The sequence below is a fragment of the Rhinolophus ferrumequinum genome, chromosome X (genome assembly GCF_004115265.2).
Source record: "Rhinolophus ferrumequinum isolate MPI-CBG mRhiFer1 chromosome X, mRhiFer1_v1.p, whole genome shotgun sequence".
Classification (NCBI taxonomy): domain Eukaryota; kingdom Metazoa; phylum Chordata; class Mammalia; order Chiroptera; family Rhinolophidae; genus Rhinolophus; species Rhinolophus ferrumequinum.
This window is the reverse complement of record NC_046284.1, coordinates 96,798,423-96,820,702: the sequence shown is the minus strand read 5'-3', so window position 1 is coordinate 96,820,702 and position 22,280 is coordinate 96,798,423. Positions and strand designations below refer to the sequence as shown.

General features: G+C 36.5%; 1 protein-coding gene across 1 annotated transcript in view; it reads left to right on the top strand.

The window, feature by feature from the left end:
* Positions 1-6,773, top strand: part of CFAP47 (cilia and flagella associated protein 47) — a 374,965-nt gene extending 368,192 nt beyond the window's left edge. The window contains exons 63-64 of the mRNA XM_033099951.1: positions 381-549; positions 6,567-6,773. Coding sequence (XP_032955842.1) covers positions 381-549; positions 6,567-6,773 — 376 coding nt within the window. The remainder of the gene's footprint in view (positions 1-380; positions 550-6,566) is intronic.
* The last annotated feature ends 15,507 nt before the right edge of the window (positions 6,774-22,280 follow it).

Sequence of the window (22,280 nt, the reverse complement as noted above, 5' to 3'; positions counted from 1 at the left end):
TTAAGATATTGAGTTATTCCAATTTATATAGGGAAAAGCAATTTATTGTTTGTACACTATGTATATGTGTATATATATGTATATATGTAATATATATATATATGTAATATATATATAGTATATATATATATTGAAAAAATCCTTAAAATTCAGTTTTGTCACACTGGGAAAAATGACACTTTTTAGTCATTTTTAAAATGCCTCCTCGCTATTCTGTAAGCATTCCGTACGGTAACAAGTATCAGACTCATAGCTGCATGGCAGCATTGGTGTTTAACTATAGTCTGATACAGCAGGTTATAAACTCTATCCATTAAGTTCTCACAAAGAAGACAGGGTAATGATACAATTTAAAGATGATATTTATATTTTTGTTCCAGATATGCTGAGCACTTCACTGCATCCTTCCTACCTGGCAGTGATCCTGAGTTTTTTGTAAGACCTCAGTCTGGAGAATTTCCTCCTTGTGACACCGATACGATCTACATCGTTGTGGGTTTTAAACCCCGAATAGTCAATAGGAAATACAAAGCAACATTGGTAATACAGGTGAGTTCTACAGAAGCAGTAGTCAAGGATGTTTGATGTCACTAAAGACATTAAATGAATGAGGGAGAAAAGGTTTCACCCAATGATCACAGATAAAGAATTGTAACATTATCTTGCAAAAGTCAACGTATTTCAACTGCTCTTATTTTTATTTCCTTTTGTCCAGTAAAGAACTTTTAAATATGGACTATAATAAAAAGGTTGTCATCACCAGTGGAAAGTAAGAAATGATTTCCCTTCCATATTAAGGAAACATGGAAGAGACAAATACTGACTATAAAGTGATTTGTATATTAACATAATATTTTCTCTAATAACCTATTTGAGGATGTTAAGTGATTTGAGATAGAGATTTTTGAAACCTTTAATGAAGGCATGAAGTATTGTTAAAATGTTAAAGTCTAAATGAAGAAAATTAAACAAAGGATAAAATTTATTTTGAATTGAAAAAGACACAATGTAAAATGGGCCATTAGTCTGTTAAAGTGATCATTTCATTAAGAGTTAAGGTAAAAACAAATTTTGAAAAAAATGTATCCAGTAAGCAAAACTTCTCCATAAAGTTTCACAAAAATATTTTACTAAGAACATTTAGGCTAAAGACAACTTTGAAATTATTTATGAAAAAAACGCCACTCTGTTTTAGTAGCGTAGGCACAAAGGACATGTAGTCGTGTTTCATGACACAACTGCTGATGCCAGAGTGATCACTAGAGTTCTAAATCAGACACTAATCAGGCAATTCCATGTGCTGAAAAATGTGTTGTTACTGCTTTAATGAGTAGAGGAAAGAGTAAAGTTGAGTATTGCTTGAGAAAATTACTTACAATTTTCATCTGTCTCAGTTCTGACAACTCAGATAATAAAAATATAAAGCCTCTGGAGTCTTGCTGCACATAGCCTTTGCTGCATTGATACTTGATTTAAAATGATCATGTGGGTTTACCTGCTTCTTAAGAAATAATGGCATACTTTTAATCTAAGGGGATATCTTTAAAAATAGATTTATAGATTACAATGGTGTTTATTTTATCTAGCGTACACTGGACATTTCTAAAATTAACTACTTAGGAGACTTTGCCAAGTAAATCTGTGCCTGTGTTGATTTGACAGTTCAATCACTGGCAGCAGAATTGGTGGGTTTTTGTGACAGAAAAATTGGTATATGACATCAACTCACAATATGACATTTTCATTTAGTCTCAAGTGGTACAGTTTGATAAAACTTATGTGGGGGAAATTGAAGTGTGTTTAAGCAATCACCATTTTGTTGATTTCTCTGTTTATTCAAAATTCCAAATATGTGTAGAAATAGAGAGAATAATTAATCTCCACACACTAATCATCCAATATGAACAGTTATCAACTCATATCCAATTCTGCTTCAAGTATATTCTCACCTCCTTCCCCACCTTCCATATTATTTTCAAGAAAATTCCAGACATCTTAGTATCTGCAAATATTTTCTATTAATCTCTAAAAGACAAAATTTATAGCCATGATACCATTATCACATCTAAAAATGAGCAATTCCCTAATATCAGCACATATAAAATATATATTTAGTGTTCAAATTACCAATTGACTCATAAATCTCATATTTCTTTAACTTAAAAATATATATATAGACTTACAAGAAATTGCAAAAATAATACATAGAGTCCTGAGAATCCTCCCTGCTTTCTTTCCAATAGTGACATCTGATATAGTTGTAGTAAAATATCAAAACCAGGAAATTGACATTGATAAAATACTGTTAACTAGGCTACAAACCCTCTTCCATTTTCAGCATTTTTCACATGCATTTGTGTGTGTGTGTGTGTGTGTGTGTGTGTGTGTGTGTGTGTCTATGTGTGGTTCTAGGCAATTTGAACCAATGTATACATGTGTATAACTACAGTCACAACTGAGATAAGAGAACTCTTTCATCATGACAGAGGAACAATGTCATGTTAACCCTTTGATAGTCGGGTTCAACACCATAACTCCCTCTCTACCCCTGGCAACCACTAATCTTTTCTCCATCTCTATGATTTTGTAATTTCCAGAATAGTATATAAATGGAATCGTACTCTATGTAACCTTTTGAAATTGGCTTTTTATGCCAAGTGTAAAGCCTTTGAGATTCATGGACGTTATTGCATATATCAAATCAATGATTTTGAAATCATGGCTCAAACATTGTCTGACTCCAAAACCCTGCTGTTAATGACAACACCATGATAAATGTGAAAAATTTTTAAAGTTATTTTATTATTGAAATAAAAAATTATTGTTTACATTATCATCTTTTGAAACTGTCAATTTCAAGCATTAACTCAACTGATGCTTGTAATATATATGAAGTATATGGTCTTCATCGTGCCCTGCTTGAAAATAAAAATGAGGATTTTTAAGAACAGTTTAGTTAAATATTAGCCCACACAAACCAACAACCATGTTAGCAAGTTTCATAAGTTCCCTTTCAATTAAACCATATTTAGAATTATTAAAAACTGCCTTTTCGCCACTATTAATCAAGGCATATAGCTAGCTTTGGTAGACTAAGTTAACTTGATCAGACCGTTACAAAAAGCAGTGCTACTCAGAGTAGCACTTTTCAGGGTGGACGTGATAACTGTTAAATAGTTTATATAAAATGTGAGAACTACCATAATTATCCAAGACAAAACATATAATGTTTGTGCAAAAGTAATATACATAGCTGGACCTGTTACAACTAGAGACATAACCAGACTTAAGTAATATATACGATGAGGTCAGACAATTAAGTTCACCAACTCATCCTAGAAAAAGTACTACATACCTCATTGCTGAATATCACTATGGTCACCTTTGACGTACTCCCCCTGGGAAGCTATGCACCGACAGCAGTGCCTAATCCACGCTTCAAAGCAGTTTTGGAACTCTTCTTCTGGAATGGCCATCAGAGCTGTGGTCGTATTACCCTTGATGTCCTGAATATCATCAAAATGTCTCCCTTTCAATATTTCCTTTATCTTCGGGCAAAGAAAGAAGTCACTGGGGGCCAGATCAGGTGAGTAGGGAGAGTGTTCTAATACAGTTATTTGTTTACTGGCTAAAAACTCCCTCACAGACAGTGCCGTGTGAGCAGGTGCATTGTCATGATGCAAGAGCCAGGAATTGTTGGTGAAAAGTTCAGGTCGTTTTTGTCTAACTTTTTCATGCAGCCTTTTCAGCACTTCCAAATAGTAAACTTGTTTAACTTTTTGTCCAGTTGATCCAAATTCATAATGAATAAGCCCTCTGATCTCAAAAAAACGGTTAGGGTTAGCAACATTGTTGCAACAAGTTCACAAACTTAATTGTCCACTTTGTATGTAATGCATTGCTTTTAAAGGAATCATTCTATCATTGTCATGAAACTGTGGGAAATGGCATATGTATATGTTTGTGTTTCCTCATAAGCGGATCCTGAAATAAGTACTTAAGTCCAAGTAGCATAATGGCTATGTGATCTCAAGAAACAGATGTAGGGAAGCCAGGATACGAGACAGAAAGGAATGGAAACCAAAAAAGGGCATTTTATCAAGACAACTACCACAGTGGGCACCTGAAATTTAATCCCGTGGGAGTTTTCTGGGAGATAATGTGAAACACACTAGAATATTTACACCCAAAGGGATCAGGGAGTTGGGGTTTTTATACACCCGCTACCGCTGTTTAGTCATTGATTGTGGAATGCTACCAGGGATTGTTCATCCTGTGGCAGCACAGCAGCCTTCTGCAATTTCTCAAAAACAGAGTCAAAGAAGTACAGGAACTGGCAATTGGAAGTTGGGGCAAGCAATGAATGAAAACAGCCAGGGAATGTGGGTGGGCACAGACCACATCTGCTAATGGATAATCAGTTTCCATTCATAAGTGTAAGCCCTTTAAAACAGCTTGGGCATTCGTTCCATGAGGGCATTGGCTTTGGCTGATCCCCTTTCAGACTAGAGATATGTTACCTAAATATGGAAATTCCATCTGTTTAAAAAATAGTTGTTTTATATCCCACATATGAGTGAAGTCATATAGCGCTCGACTTTTTCTGTCTGACTTATTTCGCTTAGCATAATAATCTCAAGATCCATCCATGTTGTTGCAAATGGCAGTATTTCATCGTATGGCAGGATAGTATTCCATTGTGTAAGCAACAAAGGAACAAGACAAACAAATAAAGAAACAAAACCTCATAGATACAGACAACACTTTAGTGGTTACCAGAGGGTAAGGGCAGAGAGGAGGGTGATAGAAGAAGGTAAAGGGGGTCAAATATATGGTGATGGAAGGAGAACTGACTCTGGGTGGTGAACACACAATGGGATTTATAGATGATGTATTAGAATTGTGCACTTGAAATCTATGTAATTTTACTAACCATTGTCACCCCAATAAATTTAATTTTAAAACAATCGTAAAAATATTTATTTTAAATATTTTTTTAATTCAATAAATAGTTGAGGAGTATAGTTATCAATTTGACATTCTTTTGTAAGAATCGACACTGAGTCTATGAGGCATTAGTAACATGGAGGTATTGATTTATTCTTACATTATTTTAACTTCTGCTTTTTAATTTATATTTTCAAGGGGAGATTGAGTGTAGACAATACAGAAGTATATCTTTACAATGTTTTCAAAACCATAAATGCATAATTATTTTTATTCACAATTTGATTGAAAAAAGTTAACGATAGGTATAAGAACTATAATGTTTAGTTTTCATAAAATAAGCATTATTACCATATAGAGTGTTGGAATAAAGGACATGAACAACTTCTTACAAATGTATTTTATATTTGGATTACATATATTATGTACTACATTCATATACATATATACAATCAGTATCATTTATTACAAAATTATTTGTATCTTTAATGCATACAATAACATTAAGGACTTTAAAAATAGTGTCTGTGTAGGTAATTATTTTCAAAGGGTCTTGGAGATGTGTTGGGCAAAGGTACAAACCACTATCTGTAGTTCCCATTTATAACCACTAGGTGTCAGATGGGCGTGTACATCCCTTCATATAGCTTACTCAGGAGTACCAAGTGTCAGGCATGAGTGTAGGCCTCTTATGTAGCTCATCCATTTGTACTCATGAAGCGGGTCGTTTGCAGTGTAAAAATTTACAATGACATATGCGCAATCACCAAGATGTAGTTTTGTTTTTCGAGTTGAACATCCTTATTGAAGTAAAGTGTCATTTCACCCAGTTGCAGTATAGTTCTTGGTTTGTTCCACGTTTGACTCATTGATGCTGAATACATAGTTACTATGAACACTAGGAATAAGGGCCAATTATGATTAAAATAGGGCATTCCAGATGTGCAAGAAATGCCTGCGTTTAACATTCTTTGATAGTTATTAAACCCTGATGTTACCGCCATATTCACTAGGCCTGGATTTGTCCTGAATAAGTTTTCTGAACATACATGGTACAATCTTACTGTGAGGAATAAGTCCTAGATGAACACAGGTAGCATCAGGAAATTTTACAAGAGCAATGGGAATTATGTACGTATGAACACAAACATGCAGAAAATGCTAGACTGCCTAGTTTAGTATTGTGATCCTGTGCATATATTCAAAAGAAATTAAGGATTTTAAAATAAATCCCTGTATAAGTGGTACTGACTTGTATTTAGATTATGATTCTCATTAATCTTTTTGGCACCGTGCTCAGTAATTTCAAACAGTTATATTATGTACTTTCATAATCTAAAAAACAGAAGCTCGACATATATTACCAGTCGGTTCTGAGCCACATGTAAATTCTCATGTATAAGTTCATCTTGCAAGGTATTGTTTCCAATGCATAAAACGAAATGCTTTCCTGAATTTATTTCCATGTTAATTATTTATTATCGGTGCCATTTCAGTTTTATACCTTTCTTATATCTTACATGGAGAAGAGAGAAAGTGTAAATTTGGTAAACATTTTCCTACGTTTTTCTCAGTCCCTGTATATTTTGTATAAAATTTCTCCCTTTCTTTGTTTCCAGACGAAGGAAACATATGATTTGTATGCTGTCAATGGATTGCCTCAAGTTATTGAGCCACCAAAGAATGTAAAAGCCAAAATTGATGCTACTTACAAGACGTCGAACAGCAAGCCACTTCTTCAGCGCAATTTTATCCTTGAAAATGCTAAACACATAGAGGCAAAGACGTCCTCTACCATCAAGGGTTTTCCTTCATTGAAGAAATAAAGTTTTCCTAATGTATTTCTTGGTCTTAAGTAGAATTGAGTATGCTTTTGTGACTGTTATTTCGTCTTTTGGAATATTACTGAGAATAATATTTCAATTATGATAGGTCTTATATATTTTATTCTTTTAATGCTAAACCTATTCTCTGAATATTATGCCTAATTTCTGAGTTATGTGTGTGTTTTAAAAATGGACTGGATGCAAACACTGGGATTGGTTCACTTCTAAAGTGCAGGAGTACATTTATAGTAAAACTGAAAAATGTGAATCAATGACGATACTATTTCAATTACTGGTGTTGCTCAGTTTCTCATGTTGATGTTGCTAATGAGTCTAAAACATTAGTGATAAAAATTAGCATATAAGATGGAAGGATTCACCAGTTCTTGTATCTATTGTTTGGAATATTATGTGCTATCCAATTTTTTGTTTGTCTTTTTCAGTTTCTGTGTTTTTCAGTTCTAAAATTTCTATTTGGTTCTTATATCATCCATTTCTCTCCTGTGTCTTTCTGTTTCTTTGATAATACTCTCTATTGTTTCAAACATGTTCATAATTACTTGTTGGAGCTTTTATTATTTATTGAAGATGGCTGCTTTAAAATCTTTGTCAGACCATTGTTAATAGCTCAGCCAACTTGGTGTTGATATTTATTGTCTTTTTTTCATTCAAATTAAGATCCTTTTGGTTATTGATATGAAGAAGGATTTTTATTTGAAACTTCTACATTTTTGGTATTCTGTTTTAGTTGGTTTCATATGACAGCACACCAGCAGGAGAAGACAGGACACCAACTTGTTACTGTCATGGGAGGATAGAAGTCCAGGTTTCCCACTCGGCCTCCATTGACACTCAGGTGCTGGGGGACTGTTTAATACTGCTGGGTGGGGTGGGACTTCCTGCTCCCCACTCGGCTTCCACTGACATTGCTATGGCAGGAGGGCTCGAGTGCCTGGTTCTTGTTCCTCACATGGCTTCCAGTGACACCACAAGGAAGGTGTCCTCATCATGAGTGAGAGGGAGTGAAAGTCCTGTCTCTCCAACCACCTCAGTTGGGAGGAGCAGGAGCGTCTTGTTACTGCAGGGTTTAAGGAGATGTCCAGGCTTTCCATTTGGTCTCCCCTGACAGTGTGAGGAGCAGAGCCTTATTACTACCTAGCAGCGATGAATATGGGAGCCCTGCAACCTACTGAACCTTTTCCGACACCAGTGGCGGTGGGGGGGCGCGAGGGTTGTGGCACTTCGTTACAGCCTGGTACGTATGAGTGTAAAGATGTAGGCCTCCATTTGACCTTCACTGGTGAGTGTAAGACCACAGGTTTTTTCCTATGGTGTTTGGCTGGAGTAGAGGAGTTACTGTCTAAGTTTCTGTCTGCTAGGTTGACCTTTTCCTAGTCCTTTCTTGAGTTCCAAAGTTGTCCTTAGCCAGTCTGCCTTCTTCTTTTCCCTTTTCAGACATATAGATTTAGTTACAGTTATTGGGAAAAAAAAAGGATAATACATTTACTCTATCTTCCCAGGAGAAGAGGTCTAGCTTCAGATTCGTTTAATTAACTCAGAGGAAAAAATAACATGGATGCTTTCAGTTTCCTCCAGCATCCTTGCCTTTCATTTCTTTCAAAACTCAAAGGGCTTGGTGCTATGAACCTCTATTCTATGGGAAGCTAACTTCAGCACGACTAACAGACCCCTTTGGGATTTTTCTACTAGCTGCTTCCATTTTTACAATACCAAGAGAAAGCCTGAAGTATAGGTGCTAAGGTTAAGTCCAGTGCAGTAAAGGTGAAGGGCACTCCGCATTAATGAGCCTCTGTATGCTGGTCGCTCCAAGGTTGTCTAGCATTTGAGGCCAGGCCTCTATGTCTGGTAGTGCCCCTGGCCCACAACTCGGGCTTGGGAAATCCCAACCTCTTAGTACAATAGCTCCAAGCACTTGTTACTGAAATTATTGCTATGAACTTTGTAAAAATATATCAGTATTACTGTTCTTTTCTTTAAAAAGTCATTTTCTCTTTCCTGATCATAAACTTACAAAAATAAAACAGCCAAATGTTTTGATTAAATGAAGCAAAGAATCAAAGATAATGTCCATAATTCTCTAAGAAAAATGACCTAGTTTTGCCTCAGTATTTTTTTGCCTGTTAGATACTCAATAATTGCAATTTTTCTGAAGTCACTTCTTGCACTAAAATAAATTACTGAAGAGTGTCTTACTGCTGACACAGATAATAGTTTGTTACTAATGGAATGTTAACTGCTTTTTAAGGAACTCTGAATGAATCTGCTGATCCATAAAAGATTTATCTAAAGGAATCCAATTCATTTTCTGACTCTACCGTTACCACTGATATGAAAAATCTTCCGCATTCTACTTTGTTTTAGCCATTGCAATACTGAGAGTGGCACCTGGCTTGTAAAAGGATATTTTAATTGGGAGAGGTGACACATTTAATAATATGTCAAGGCTACCATTTAAGAGACACTCCCCAAAAGAAAAATGATATTCAAGCATGTCCTTTAGTTTAAAAATCATCTCCAGAGTATGAGGGTTTGCCCCATTTCAAAGATCAGAAAGACAGTGCTGAAAAAGCATCCTGAAGTTTCCAAAGACAGACAAAACCTGTGACTTTAGCTTCGTCCCAGGGGAATTAATCCCCAGTGTGATTTTGTATCTGGGACAACTGCTCACAGAGAACCATGCCAAACTTTAGCAAAAGCAAAACTCAATTCCTCAGCAGATGTCTTAGTAGTGTGAATTTCCTCAGTGTCGAGTGCCTTCCTGCCTTGTGTACCTTTGTAGGAGAGGTCAGCCCAGGTAGAAAATAGCGCCATTTAGAGTATAGTTTGTAAATGGGCTGTACTTTTCTTCCAGATCTGCATATTGTTTATCATTCTTTGAAACAGTGATATGTATGAAAATAAGACATGCATATAAAAAATTGTGAAATAAGATATTTATACATTTATTTTTATAAACCTCAAAAAAAGATTATTTTATTAAACAATTTCCCTTAGACTTAGGAGTGTACCACAGTCCTCCAAGAATAGGTACATCTAGTAGTTACTTAAACAATAGCTTATAAGTTGTGTAAGTTCTGCTGGCTACATATTTGTATGCAGGCTGTAAACTGTTTTTTAAGTTGCTAATGCCTGTGTTTAAGACTAGAAAATGATGAGTTATATGATGGAATGGCATTTCATGATAAAAAGAAATGATACTAAATCTACATTCCAGCATCACTTGCTCATAAGCACAGCATTTAAATTGTATTGCCCATGTAGAACCTCCAGAAATAAGGCCACCTATATATATAAGGGACCAAGGCTGGGTGCTTGGAAATCAGCCAGTCCAAAAGCGTCACTGTAGTACTGGATATAATCTTATTTCTATTTTTACAATAGTAAGTAGACTAATATCAAATGTAAAGCTCAATTAATTGTATACATCTATACCAGTACCCAGATCTAGATATAGAACATAGCTAACAAGAAAGTTCCATTGTATCCTCTCCTACTTAATACAACTCATAAGGTCACTATGATTTTCAGTGATGTCGTTATGGAATGAATAGTTGTGGCTGTATTTTTTTTAAGATTTTTATTAAACTATAGCTAACATACAATATTATATTAGTTTCAGGGGTACACCACAGTTATTCAAAATTTATATGCCTAAAGAAGTGATCACCATGATAAGTCCAGCAACCATCTGACACTGTACCATGCTGTCACAATATTATTGACTATATATCCTATGCTGTATAATACATCCTAAAGACTTACTTGTTTTATACCTGGAAATTTGAACCTCTTATTCAGTTCACCATTTTCCCCCCCTTTTTAAATTTTCCAGTTACATTGACATTCAATATTATTTTATATTAATTTCAGGTGGACAGCATAGTGGATAGACATATAATTTAAGAAGTGATCCCCCTGACTACTCTAGTACCCACCTAGCACTATACATAGTTATTACCTATTATTGACTGTATTCCATATGCTTTACTTTACATCCCTATGACTATTTGTCACTACCAACGTGTACTCCTTAATCCCTTCCCCTTTTCCACCATGCCCCCCAATCCCCCTCCCATCTATCATCCTGATAAATTTAGAAGCCATCTACCGCCATACATAGTTATTACAATATTATTAACTGTATTCCTTATGCTATACCCTACATCCCCATGACTACTTGGTCACAATCAAATTGTATTTCTTAATTCCTTACCCTTTTTCACCCAGCCCCCAAACACCCTCCCATCTGATAACCATTAAGCTTTTCTCTTTATCTATGAGTTTCTTTTGTTTGTTTATTCTGTTCTTTATATTTCACATATAACCAAAATCACATTGCATCTCTCTTTCTCTGTCTGACCTACTCCATTCAGCACAATACCCTCCAGGTCCACCCATGCCACTGCAAATGGCAAGAACCCTTTCCTGGCCAAGCAATGTTCCATTGTATACTCGTATATGTACCACCTACTCTTTATCGATTCATCCATCAATGGATACCCAGGCTGCCTCCACATCTTGGCCATTGTAAACAATACTGCAATGAACATATGGATGAACACGTCCTCTAAAAGTAGCATTTTGGGTTTCTTTGGATAAATACCCAGAAGTGGGATTACTGGATCCTTCTTTGTCTCTTGTTATAGCCTTTGTTTTAAAGTCTATTTTGTCTGGTATAAGTATTGTTACCCTAGCTATTTTTTGTTTGTTTCTATTTTGATGAAATACCTTTTTCCATCCCTTTACTTTCAGCCTGTGTGTGTCTTTTGATCTGAAATGAGTCTCTTGTAGGCAGCATATGTAAGGGTCTTGTTTTCTTATCCATTCAGCCACCATATCTATTGATTGGAGCTTTTAACCCATTTACATTTGAAGTAATTCTTGATAGATATGTAGTTATTGCCATTTCATTATTTATATTTTAATCTCTTTTTCTTCTTAATTAAGTCTCCTTAACATTTCTTGTAATACTGGTTTGGTGGTAATGAACTTCTTTAGCTTTTTATTGTCTGAGAAGCTCTTTATCTCTCCTTCAGTTTTAAATGATAGGTTTGCTAGGTAATCTTGGTTGTAGGTCCTTGCTTTTCATCACTTTTAATATTTCTGCCAATCCCTTCTTGCCTGCAAAGTTTCTGTTGAGAAATCAGCTGACAGTCTTGTGTGAGCTCCTTTGTAGGCAACTAACTACTTTTCTCTTGCTTTTAAGATTTAACCTTTGCCATTTTAATTCTGATGTGTCTTCATCTGGGCCCATTTGTATTCATCCTGTTTGGGACTCTCTGTGCTTCCTGGGCTTGTATGTCTATTTCCTTCGCCAGGTTAGAAAAGTTTTCTGTCATTATTTCTTCAAATAGGTTGTCAATCCCTTGCGTTCTGTCTTCTCCTTCTGGTACCCGTATGATGCAAATGTTGGTATGCTTGCTGTTGTTCCAGAGGCCCTTTAAACTATCCTCATCTTTTTTGGATTCTTTTTGGTGTTCTGGATGAGTATTTTCTGATATCTTAACTTCTAAATTGCTGATTTGATCCTCTGCTTCATCTAATCTGTTGATTTCCTGTAATTTATTCTTCATTTCAGTTATGGTAGTCTTTATTTCTGACTAGTTCTTTTTTATGTTTTCTATCTCCATTTTTATGTTTCCTATCTCTGTTAAAGTTCTTCCTTAGATCACTGAGCATCCTTATAACTAGTGTTTTGAACTCTGTGTCTGGTAGATTATTTATCTCCATTTTGTTTAGTTCTTTTTCTGGAGTTTTGCTCTGTTCTTTCATTTGGTACATGTTTCTTTGTGTCCCCATTTTGACTTCCTCCCTGTGTTTGTTTTTATGTATTAGGCAGGGAGGGCTGCTATGTCTCCTGGTCTTAGTAGAATGGTGTCACTCACCAACAATCTCCACTGGTTCCCACAGCCAGAAGTTATGGGGACTTCTCGGCACTGGAACTCTGGGGTTGGGTCCTAGTGTGGGGCTAGTACCCCTTGCTTCTCTAGGGGGAACCTCCACAGCAAAGATATTACTCCTGATTTTTAATGGTCACACACAGGTATGGGATCAGCCCGTTCAATTTCTCTGCCCCTCCTACCAGTTGAGGTGGTTACTTCTGTATGTCCTTAGTTGTAGGACTTCAGTTCAGCTTGAGTTCAGTTGACTGTCAGTGATGGGGGGTCTGTAATTGTAATTTTGATGTGGTTGTGAGAGGAGGCAAACACAGCATTTACCTACTCCATCTTGACTGGAAATCTCGGTTGTGGCTGCCTTGAACTTCATATAAATAGTCATATAGTTTGTCCTCTTTTCTGTTTGGCGTTCTTTCACATAATATTTTGTCAGTGAGGTTCATCCACATTTTATATGTATCGGTAGTTTATTCTTTTTACTGCAGAGTTATATCCCATTGTATGAATATATCACATAATATTCATATACCATATGTGTTTAGCCTTTCACCTGTGATGGACATTTGTGTTTGTAGGGACCGGGCCCACAGGCAGATAAGCTAGCAGGCAGTCAAGGTCTCCCAGATCCATGGGAACACTGCTTATCAGACAGACAGTTCTGTACGCTGGCCAGCAGTCAAGGTCTCTCAGCTTCTTGGGATGCTGAGTGCATGAAAGCAGGCCTGCAGGGCCTGCCAGATGATTTCTCCCACGAAATGCTCTTTGCTTTGCTGTACCTATATAACCTTGCCTCTTCTCCGCCTGAGTGCGGATCACTACCCCTCTGGCCTGCCACCACCGGAGACTCTCCCTGGTCTGTAAGTCTCAATAAACTTATGTCTCACACTCAACCACCTGATATGTTCTTTGGGCTTTGCAGCTTCTCAGGCACAAATCTAGGAACAACTCAGATTCAGTCCAAACAGTGTTGTTCCCAGGTTTGGGTCATTATATACAAAGCTGCCAAGAACATGCTTTCTTATCCATGTTATTTGGTGCACATGTATAGATATTTCTGTATTGTGTATAGCCAAGAGTGGAATTGCTGGATCCTAAGGTATTTGTTTTATAGCTTTTCTAGTTACTGTGAAAGAGTTTTCAAATGTGGTTTTATCAATTTACCCTCCGACCAACAGTGAGAGTTTCAGCTACTTTTTATCCTTGCCAACATGATATTGTCAGTCTTTGTAATTTTAACTATTTTGGTGTTTGTCTAGTGATACCTCATTAAGATTTGAAATTGCATTTCTTGATGACTAATGATTTTGAGCACCTTTTCATATACTAATTAGCAATCTGTTTTGGGAGCAAACTCTTTTAATATAAAAAATATCATAATACCCTCAAGATCCATCCATGTTGTCTCTTGAGGGCATTATGCTAAGTGAAAGACAAATACCATATATCACTTATATGTGGAATCTAAAAAAAGCTGAACTTGTGAAAACAGAATAGAATGTTGGTTATTAGAGGATGGCATTACGGAAATTGGGGAGATGTTTAAGAGTACAAACTTGCAACTTAGATAAATAAGTCCTGGAGATCTTATAGTGACTATAACCAACAATACTGTTATAAACTTCAAAGTTGCTAAGAAATTACATCTAATTGTTCTCAGTACAAAAAAAAGGAATGATAATTATGTGTCATAATAAAAGTGTTAACTAATTCTACTGTAATAATCATTGCAATATATAAATGTATCAAACCAACATGTACACCTCGAACTCACACAATATTATATATCAATCATCTCAATAGAAATGAATCATAAATTATATATTTTTATTTTTTAACAGATCTTAGATAAAAACAGCTGTCATTTCACAAATTCCCTAAAACCACTCATTATTATTCCAATTTCATAAACTTGAAGACTAGAAATCAGAATCACATAAAGCCACAGGTGAATGGTAAGAAAGTACTGTAACTACCAAGGCTTATCTCAGAGCTTTTTAACTTTTTACTTTTTGTTCTGTGCTAATCAGAAAATGTCCAGAGCACAGTGTCCATCACAAATTATCAGAGAGGCACATGACAACACTGACTAAATCAGTTCTGTCTCAAACATAACTATTAGAACAATGCAATTGTTAAGAGTTTAGGATAAGTTTTCATAAGGCATGATCAGTTTGACACTCATGGGTGTTTTATAATTTTGAGTACTGAATCATAAATACATATGTGTGAGTATTCAATATATATGAGTGAGTGTATAATATACAGAACTTTTTAGAGACACGTGCAACTATAAATGAGCATTCCTCTAAAAAGCTCTTGATAGTTCATTAAGCCTCACAAGTTACCTGAGGCACATAAATGACAAAAACTATGTACATTTCTGAAAGAAAGAGACAGAGTCCCAGAGAGACTCAAGTCCTAAAATGAAAACAGAACTCCATACTTTGGCATGAAGACTGAGTCAGATGGTGGTGTTTAAATCCTGGTAGCAATTTATTATACTGGGAGTTGGACTGAAAATGCAGCCACCTCCATTCCACCAAGAGGTCTGAATCTACCTGGGCCACCAACAACATAACACTTGGACACAAGTGCTAAGATTGTGTCACCATTCCTGGCTACACATATGAAAGTAAGTGCAACCAGTAATGTGCTTTTGCCTTAAAATCAGATGAGTTTAACGTTAATTGAAACAATTGAATAATAATGTCTCTCAAGATAAGTTCTGAGTTAGACTTCAGTAAGAGTCCTAGGTGAGTCACTTAATTACCATCTGAGCCTTCATTTCCCTCATTGTAGTGTGGAAGCTGGTAAACCACTGTCTTCACCTTTTCTTAGAGTTATAGAGAGAGTATACATTAAGTAGTGCTGCAAACTTAAAGTTAGTAGGGTGATAATACAAAACACAATTTTCATTAGAATTTTGGAACTTAAAAGAGTGCCTATCTCCCAGGAGCAAGTACAGAAAAAAAAATAAAGTAACATATTAAAAGTCCTTTCGATTGCCCATTGTTGGACAGTTGTCAGTGCTCAATAGATTTGTGATGATTCCTTGTACACTTCTGTCCACTTTTATTTTCAAAATTCTCCAAAATAAAATGTCTTTTAAAAAGTCCTTTAAAGTTAAAGTAATATCTAAATATAAGAGGACACTACTGTAGTGCTGTGGTTCTCAAAGAGTGGACCCTGGGACCACCAGCATCAACAACTGTCTGGAATCTTATTTGAAATGCAAGTTCTTGGGTCCCACCGATATACCACTAAAGTGTGAAAATCATTAATGTAATGAAAATAGTATTGGTCTATGTTGGAAGACGTCGTCAGGAGGATGTAATCGCCAGTTGAACGTCAAACTGGACCTGGGCAATCAGAAGCTCCTTACCTACCCACCCCCATACCTCCTGGAAGCCACTTTAAGAACTCAGCCTTGACAGAGTAATGTGCTATTGAAAGCAGCTGGATAGTAAACGTGACTGAATATACAGAACTATTTAGAGACACATGCTACTATAAAGGCGTCTATATAAACGTTAGGATTCTGGTGGGCAGGTGTGGAGATCTACTCGTGCTGCGGGCGTCGGAGACAAGCCAGGTAAGTAGCTAAGTTCCCTTGCTTATTAACCTGCCACCTACCGATTTGGAGTGGCCTCTTCCTTCAGTCTCTCCTTGCCCTCTGTGTGCAGGGGCCAGCTCCAAATTTCACTCAGGGACCCTCGAGGTTCCGAACCAATAGTCCAGGAGTTAAGAGGAATTTTAGTTCAGGATCAACTGGTTTTACTCGTATAAACTTGGGCAAGCCACTTACCTTTCTTATCAGTTTCCTCATCTCCAAATGAAGTCTGGACCGTATCGCCTCTTGGGCCCTTTCTAGTTGAGCCTTCTAAGATGACTCTGATAAAGACAATTTAGGTAAGGAAATGTGGTCTCTGAGAAACTGTTCTCCAGAGCTTGGAAAATTATGAAGCTCGGTTGACTACGCAAGCTGCTAACAAACAATTGTGTTTAATTAATGGGTTCTTTGTGTATAGCTGGAAAAGAGTTGATTTTCATTTCCAAATAGAATTCAGAAATGTAAATATTGTTTCACAGATAGAAAGTATTGCATGGTTTTCATTATAATAGACATTGGTGTTTGGATACTATTAAATACTCAGCATGGATAATGGGGTGATTTACTTGTATTTTTAAAACTGCATTCTATTTGATGCATAGTAGGGACTGTGGCGACAGAGCCAGGAGTGCAGTTTCCAGGCTTTCTGCCTGACGTGGAAAGGTGCTGGCTTAGGTAGTAAATGGCCATCAACTGTGATTGGATGGCCAGCAGCTGTGGCTAGTTGGCCGTCAGCTGTAACCAGTGAGCCATTGGCCACTAATGTAACTGCCGTGGCTACGCTAGCAGCAACTGGGGGCTAGCAAGCGAATGGTGGCTGGCAAGTAGATTGCAGTTAGCATGGCAGATTGCAGCTAGCAAGTGAGGTTGGTTGACAGAGAAGCGGACAGCAGGTTGCGGATAGTGTGGCTCCTGCTTCCTGTGTCTCCAACCCAGCCGCCAGCGAGACTATAGTGGTGTGACTCCCCTATCTATGGCTCCGTGGGTGTTCCTTTTTGGCCTCACCATGTCCTGTGTTCTGTGGGGAGCGGGACCAGAGACCCCACATGACACCGTGCATGACAGGGGCTTATACTTTCTGTAACACATTTTAAAAACTAACACTTATGCTTTTAATTATAACTATAGATAAGACCTAATTGAGAATCTCAAAAGTGTTTTTAAAGGACTTTTTAGCACAAAACTTTGTCTGGTATTTGTATGTCAATCACATGCCTCCAGTTCACAAAAAGATGTAAAGATGTTTAAAATTCAAAATGCCACTCTGAGGGTCATCTTTATGGAGGACAGAGAGTACAGGAACTGGAGAGTTAAAAGTTAAAAGTATTTGCCACCATTAATTGCCAGGATTTTACCAAGGCTGAGCATGTGAAAATAGTAGTAACCTAATGCCGATAGGGCATGTTGGACTGGGAAAGGGGTTAGCAAAGGCCTCATTTGGAAGCACAAGAAGCTCCTTTTTGTCTCAGATGAGTTCGAGCTACAAGGAGGCAGGCCAGAGCTTCCTGTGTTGTCATCCTATGCAACCCCTCAGACGGTGATATCACTTTTGAGCCTAGAAGCCAGCAGGGTGGCTCTCAGAAGTGCTGCTTGTGCCTTTTAGGCACTAATAAAGAACAATTTAGTAGGAGACCAGGAAAGTGTCAAGGTGCGGGGACCTCTAGGTTCAGAGGATGCCACATCTAGGCCTAAGCAAAAGGATCGATTCCCCATAACAATCCACAGGAAGCACCTCCCATCTCATAATGGTCTATTATTTACAGGTTTAAAGTGTCTTGTGGATAATGAGATACTTAACTTTAAAAAACCGAAAAACTATTATTTAATACCTGCAGATATTGACAGCAATAGTCTAGAATTAAGCTGTGCAGGGAACAAATGTAAGGCTTGCAAAGCTGCAGCTAGGGAGATTTATAACAAAGGCACAGACAGGTGTTTGCTTGCCTTAAAGCAAGTTAAAATCCCCATGGGCGCACAAACTAGCAAAGAAGAAATAAGTGTAGGTGTTTAAGCTGGTCAGGGTCTCTAGGCATAGATTCTTATTTAGAGAATAAATTAAAAGAAGAACAGTGAAGTGGGGACTGAAGCTGATACATATTTTATTCCCATTCATGCTGAAGGTATAGTGATTTAAGGAGGGTCACAAAGAAAGTATCTAATCCTAACATGTATCTGACATAAGCCTATTTCATTTGATCCTTATAAATTGAAATGGTTTTATATAATGTAGTCATCCCATACTTCTGCCCTGTGACCTTTAATTGTTTGCATTCAAAGAGCAGAAAGGGAGACTTCAATTCCAGCCAAAACGCAGAAGCTGCTTTTCTTCCAGGCCTTCAGTCTTCTAACGAAAAGCCCTGAACCTAACACAGCAACAAGCATAGGAAGACTCTGAAAGGCAGTAAGACAGACGACTGGGGACCTTGGGACTTGAACATGACAGTGAGTTTCTGGCGTATTAGTTTGTTCAGGCTGTTATAAAATACCACAGATTGGGTGGCTTATACTCATACAATAGAAATTTGTTCTCTCACAGTTTTGTAGGTCGGAAGTCCAAGGTCAAGGAACCCGCAAAGTTGTTTTTTGTTATTACTATTAATTTTATCGTGTTTAGAACACTTAACATTTAACATAACTAGAAACTTAAGAATGCAACATTTTTAACTGTACAATACAGTATTGTAATCTAAAAGCACAATAATGTACAATAGATCTCTACAAATTATTTATCTTGCATAGCTGAAATTTTATAACTGTTTATTATCAACACCCAGTTTACCCCGCATCAACCTCTGAATACCACAATTCTATGGTTTATATCCATGAGTTTGGCTAGTTTTAATATCTCATAAATGGAATCATGCAGTATTTGTCCTCCTGTGACTGGTGTATTACAGATAGCATGATGTCCTCCAGGTTCAACCATGTTGTCACAAATGGCAGAATTTCCTTCTTTTTTTCTTTAAAGGCCCAGTGATATTCTATTGTATGTACAGAGGGTGCCAAAAAATATATACACATTTTAAGAAAGGAAAAAACTATTAAAATTGTAATACTAAATATATACTGATAACAAAAGATGAATACAAGTCATGTTTGACTTCTGCAATTACAAGAGGTGCTCAAAGTGGTTACCATCAGTGTCCAGACACTTCTGATTACGGCAAACTACTGCTTGAGCAACGTTGACCAGTGTCCACTTGTATACATTTTTTGACACCCCCCGTATATACCACATTTTCTTTATCCATTAATCTGTCTATGGAAATTTAGGTTGTTTCCACATTTTGGTTACTGTGACTAGTACTGCAATGAAATGGGAGTGCTAATATCTCTTTGCAACCCGGATTTTATTTTTTTATGGATTAAGACCCAGAAGTGGAGTGGCTGCATAATATGATAGTTTTATTTTTAAAATTTTTTTGAGGAACCTCCATACTGTTTTTATGTCTAATAGACTGTTTAATAATCACACCATTTTGCATTCCCATCAACAGTATAAAGGGTTCCAATTTACCCACAACCTTGCCAACGTTGTCTTTTGTTTTTTTGATAATAGCCATCCTAATGTGTGAGATGACATCTCATTGTGGTTTTGGTTTGCACTTTCCTGATGACATGTGTTGGCCATTTATATGTCTTCTTTGGAGAAATGTCTATTCAGGTCCTTAGGCCATTTTTAAATCAGGTTATTAGGTTTTGCAATTGAGTTGCAGGAGTTCCTTATATATTTTGGAAATTAACCCTATATCAGATAAATGGTTTACAAATATTTTCTTCAATTTCGTAAGTTGCCTTTTTATTCTACTGTTCCATTTGATATGCAGAAGTTTTTAAATTTTTTTTATACTCCGACGTGTATTTCTGCTTTTGCTGCCTGTGTTTTTGGTGTCATATCCATGAAATCATTGTGAAGATCAATGTCATGAATGTTTTTGCCTATTTTTTTCCTAAGAGTTTTATGGTTTCACATCTTATATATAAATCTTTAATCCATTTTCAGTTAATTTTTGTGTATGGTGTAAGATAAGGATTCAATTTTATTCATTTGTATGTGGATATCCATTTTCCCATCACCATTTGTTGAAGATGCTAGTCTTTCCCCACTGTGTATTTTTGGCACATTTGTTGAAGATCAGTGGATTATATATACATGGGTTTATTTCTTGGCTCTCTGTTCTATTCCATTGGTCTATATGTCTGTCTGTATGCCAGTACCGTACTGGTTTTATTACTGTAGCTTTGTAATATGCATAGAAATCAGGAGTGTAATGCTTTGAGTTTGATTTATGTTTTTAAAGATTATTTTGACTATTCAGAGTCTTTTGTGGTTTTCATATGAATTCTAGAATTGTTTTTTTCTGTTGAAAAAAATGCCACTGGGATCTTGGTAAGTATTGCATTAAATCTGTAAGTCTCTCTTAGCCTGGTATGTTGTCAGTTTATTGGGGTAACTGAGGCAGCTTACTCACCCATCCTCCACTAAAAATATACCCAAATCTTTCTAAATGTTAAAAAAAGAGAGAGAGATTATTTTCTTTCCATCGCATATAATTATACCTTAGTTTTCTTTTTCTTTCTTCCCATAATTCAAAATATGACTGTGAAATGTCTAAGATACATTTAGGATTAAATTATTGCTATTGTTATGCTCATAGAGTCTTACTTTTCAATGTTTTCTGTCTCAGCTACTGCTTTCCTGTCAAACTTGACTACTCTTTGGTCTGTGTGGAAATAATATTATGAATAAAAGACAGCTAGTTTAAATTGGTTTTTAAGGAAATTTGACAATTCATTTGCAGTATCTGAAGTTTTAGGCTCTGTGAACAAATCGTCCATCAGTTGATGTGCTCTGTCTGAAATCAAATGTTTCTATTCTAACATCTAGAGACATTTGTAAAAACATCTTTCAAAGGATACAATAAGCCTATTGATAAAGACTATCTCTGCATGATAGAAGAGCTTCCAACTGTCATCTAAAGTAATTAGCTTTTCAAAAATTAGTTTCAGGTGTACAAAACAATGTAATAGACATTTACACCCCTCACAAAGTGATAAACTCCTCCCTCACTCAATTAGGGGTGGTGTAAAAGTGATGGTGGTTTTTGCAATTGTTTTAACTTTTTAAACTGCAATTACTTTTGCACCAACCTAATACTACTCCTCTGAAGTCGTATATAGCTGTTATAATTCCATTGACTCTATTCCCTATGCTGTACTCCGCATCCCATGACTATATATATTTAATTATAGTTGACATTCAATATTATTCAGCTTCAGCTTCAGGTGTACAGTGCAGTGGTCAGGCATCTACATGGTCCATGAAGTGGTCTCCCTAATAAGGAAAGAGCCCATCTGACCCTCTACAAAATCTTGACATTATTGCTTATATTCCCCAAACTGTCTTTCATATCCCCGTGGCAATATTGTGGCTACTAATTTGTACTTCCTAATCTAATCCCTTTACATTCTACCCCACCCCCATCCCGCATCTAGCAACCATCAGTTTTTTCTCTATATCTCTGAGTCTGTTTAGTTTGCTCATTTATTCTGTTCTTTAGATTCCACATATAAGTGAGACCATATGGTATTTGTCTTTCTCAGTCTGACTTATTTCACTTAGCGTAATATCTCTACGTCCATCCATATCATTGCAAATGGTAAGATTTCATTCTTCTTTATGTCCAAGTAGTACTCCATTGTATAAATGTACCACAGTTTCTTAATCCAGTCGTCTATTGATGGGCATTTTGCTTGTTTCTATGTTTTGGCTATTGCAAATAGTGCTGCAATAAACATAGAGGTGCATATTTTTTTTCGAACTAGTGATTTGGATTTCTCTGGATAGATATCCAAGAGTGGAATTGCTGGGTCATAAGGTAGTTCCATTTTAAATTTTTGAGAAACCTCCATACTGTTTTCCATAGTGGCTACACAAATCTGCAATCCCACCAACAGTGCACGAGGGTTTCCTTTTCT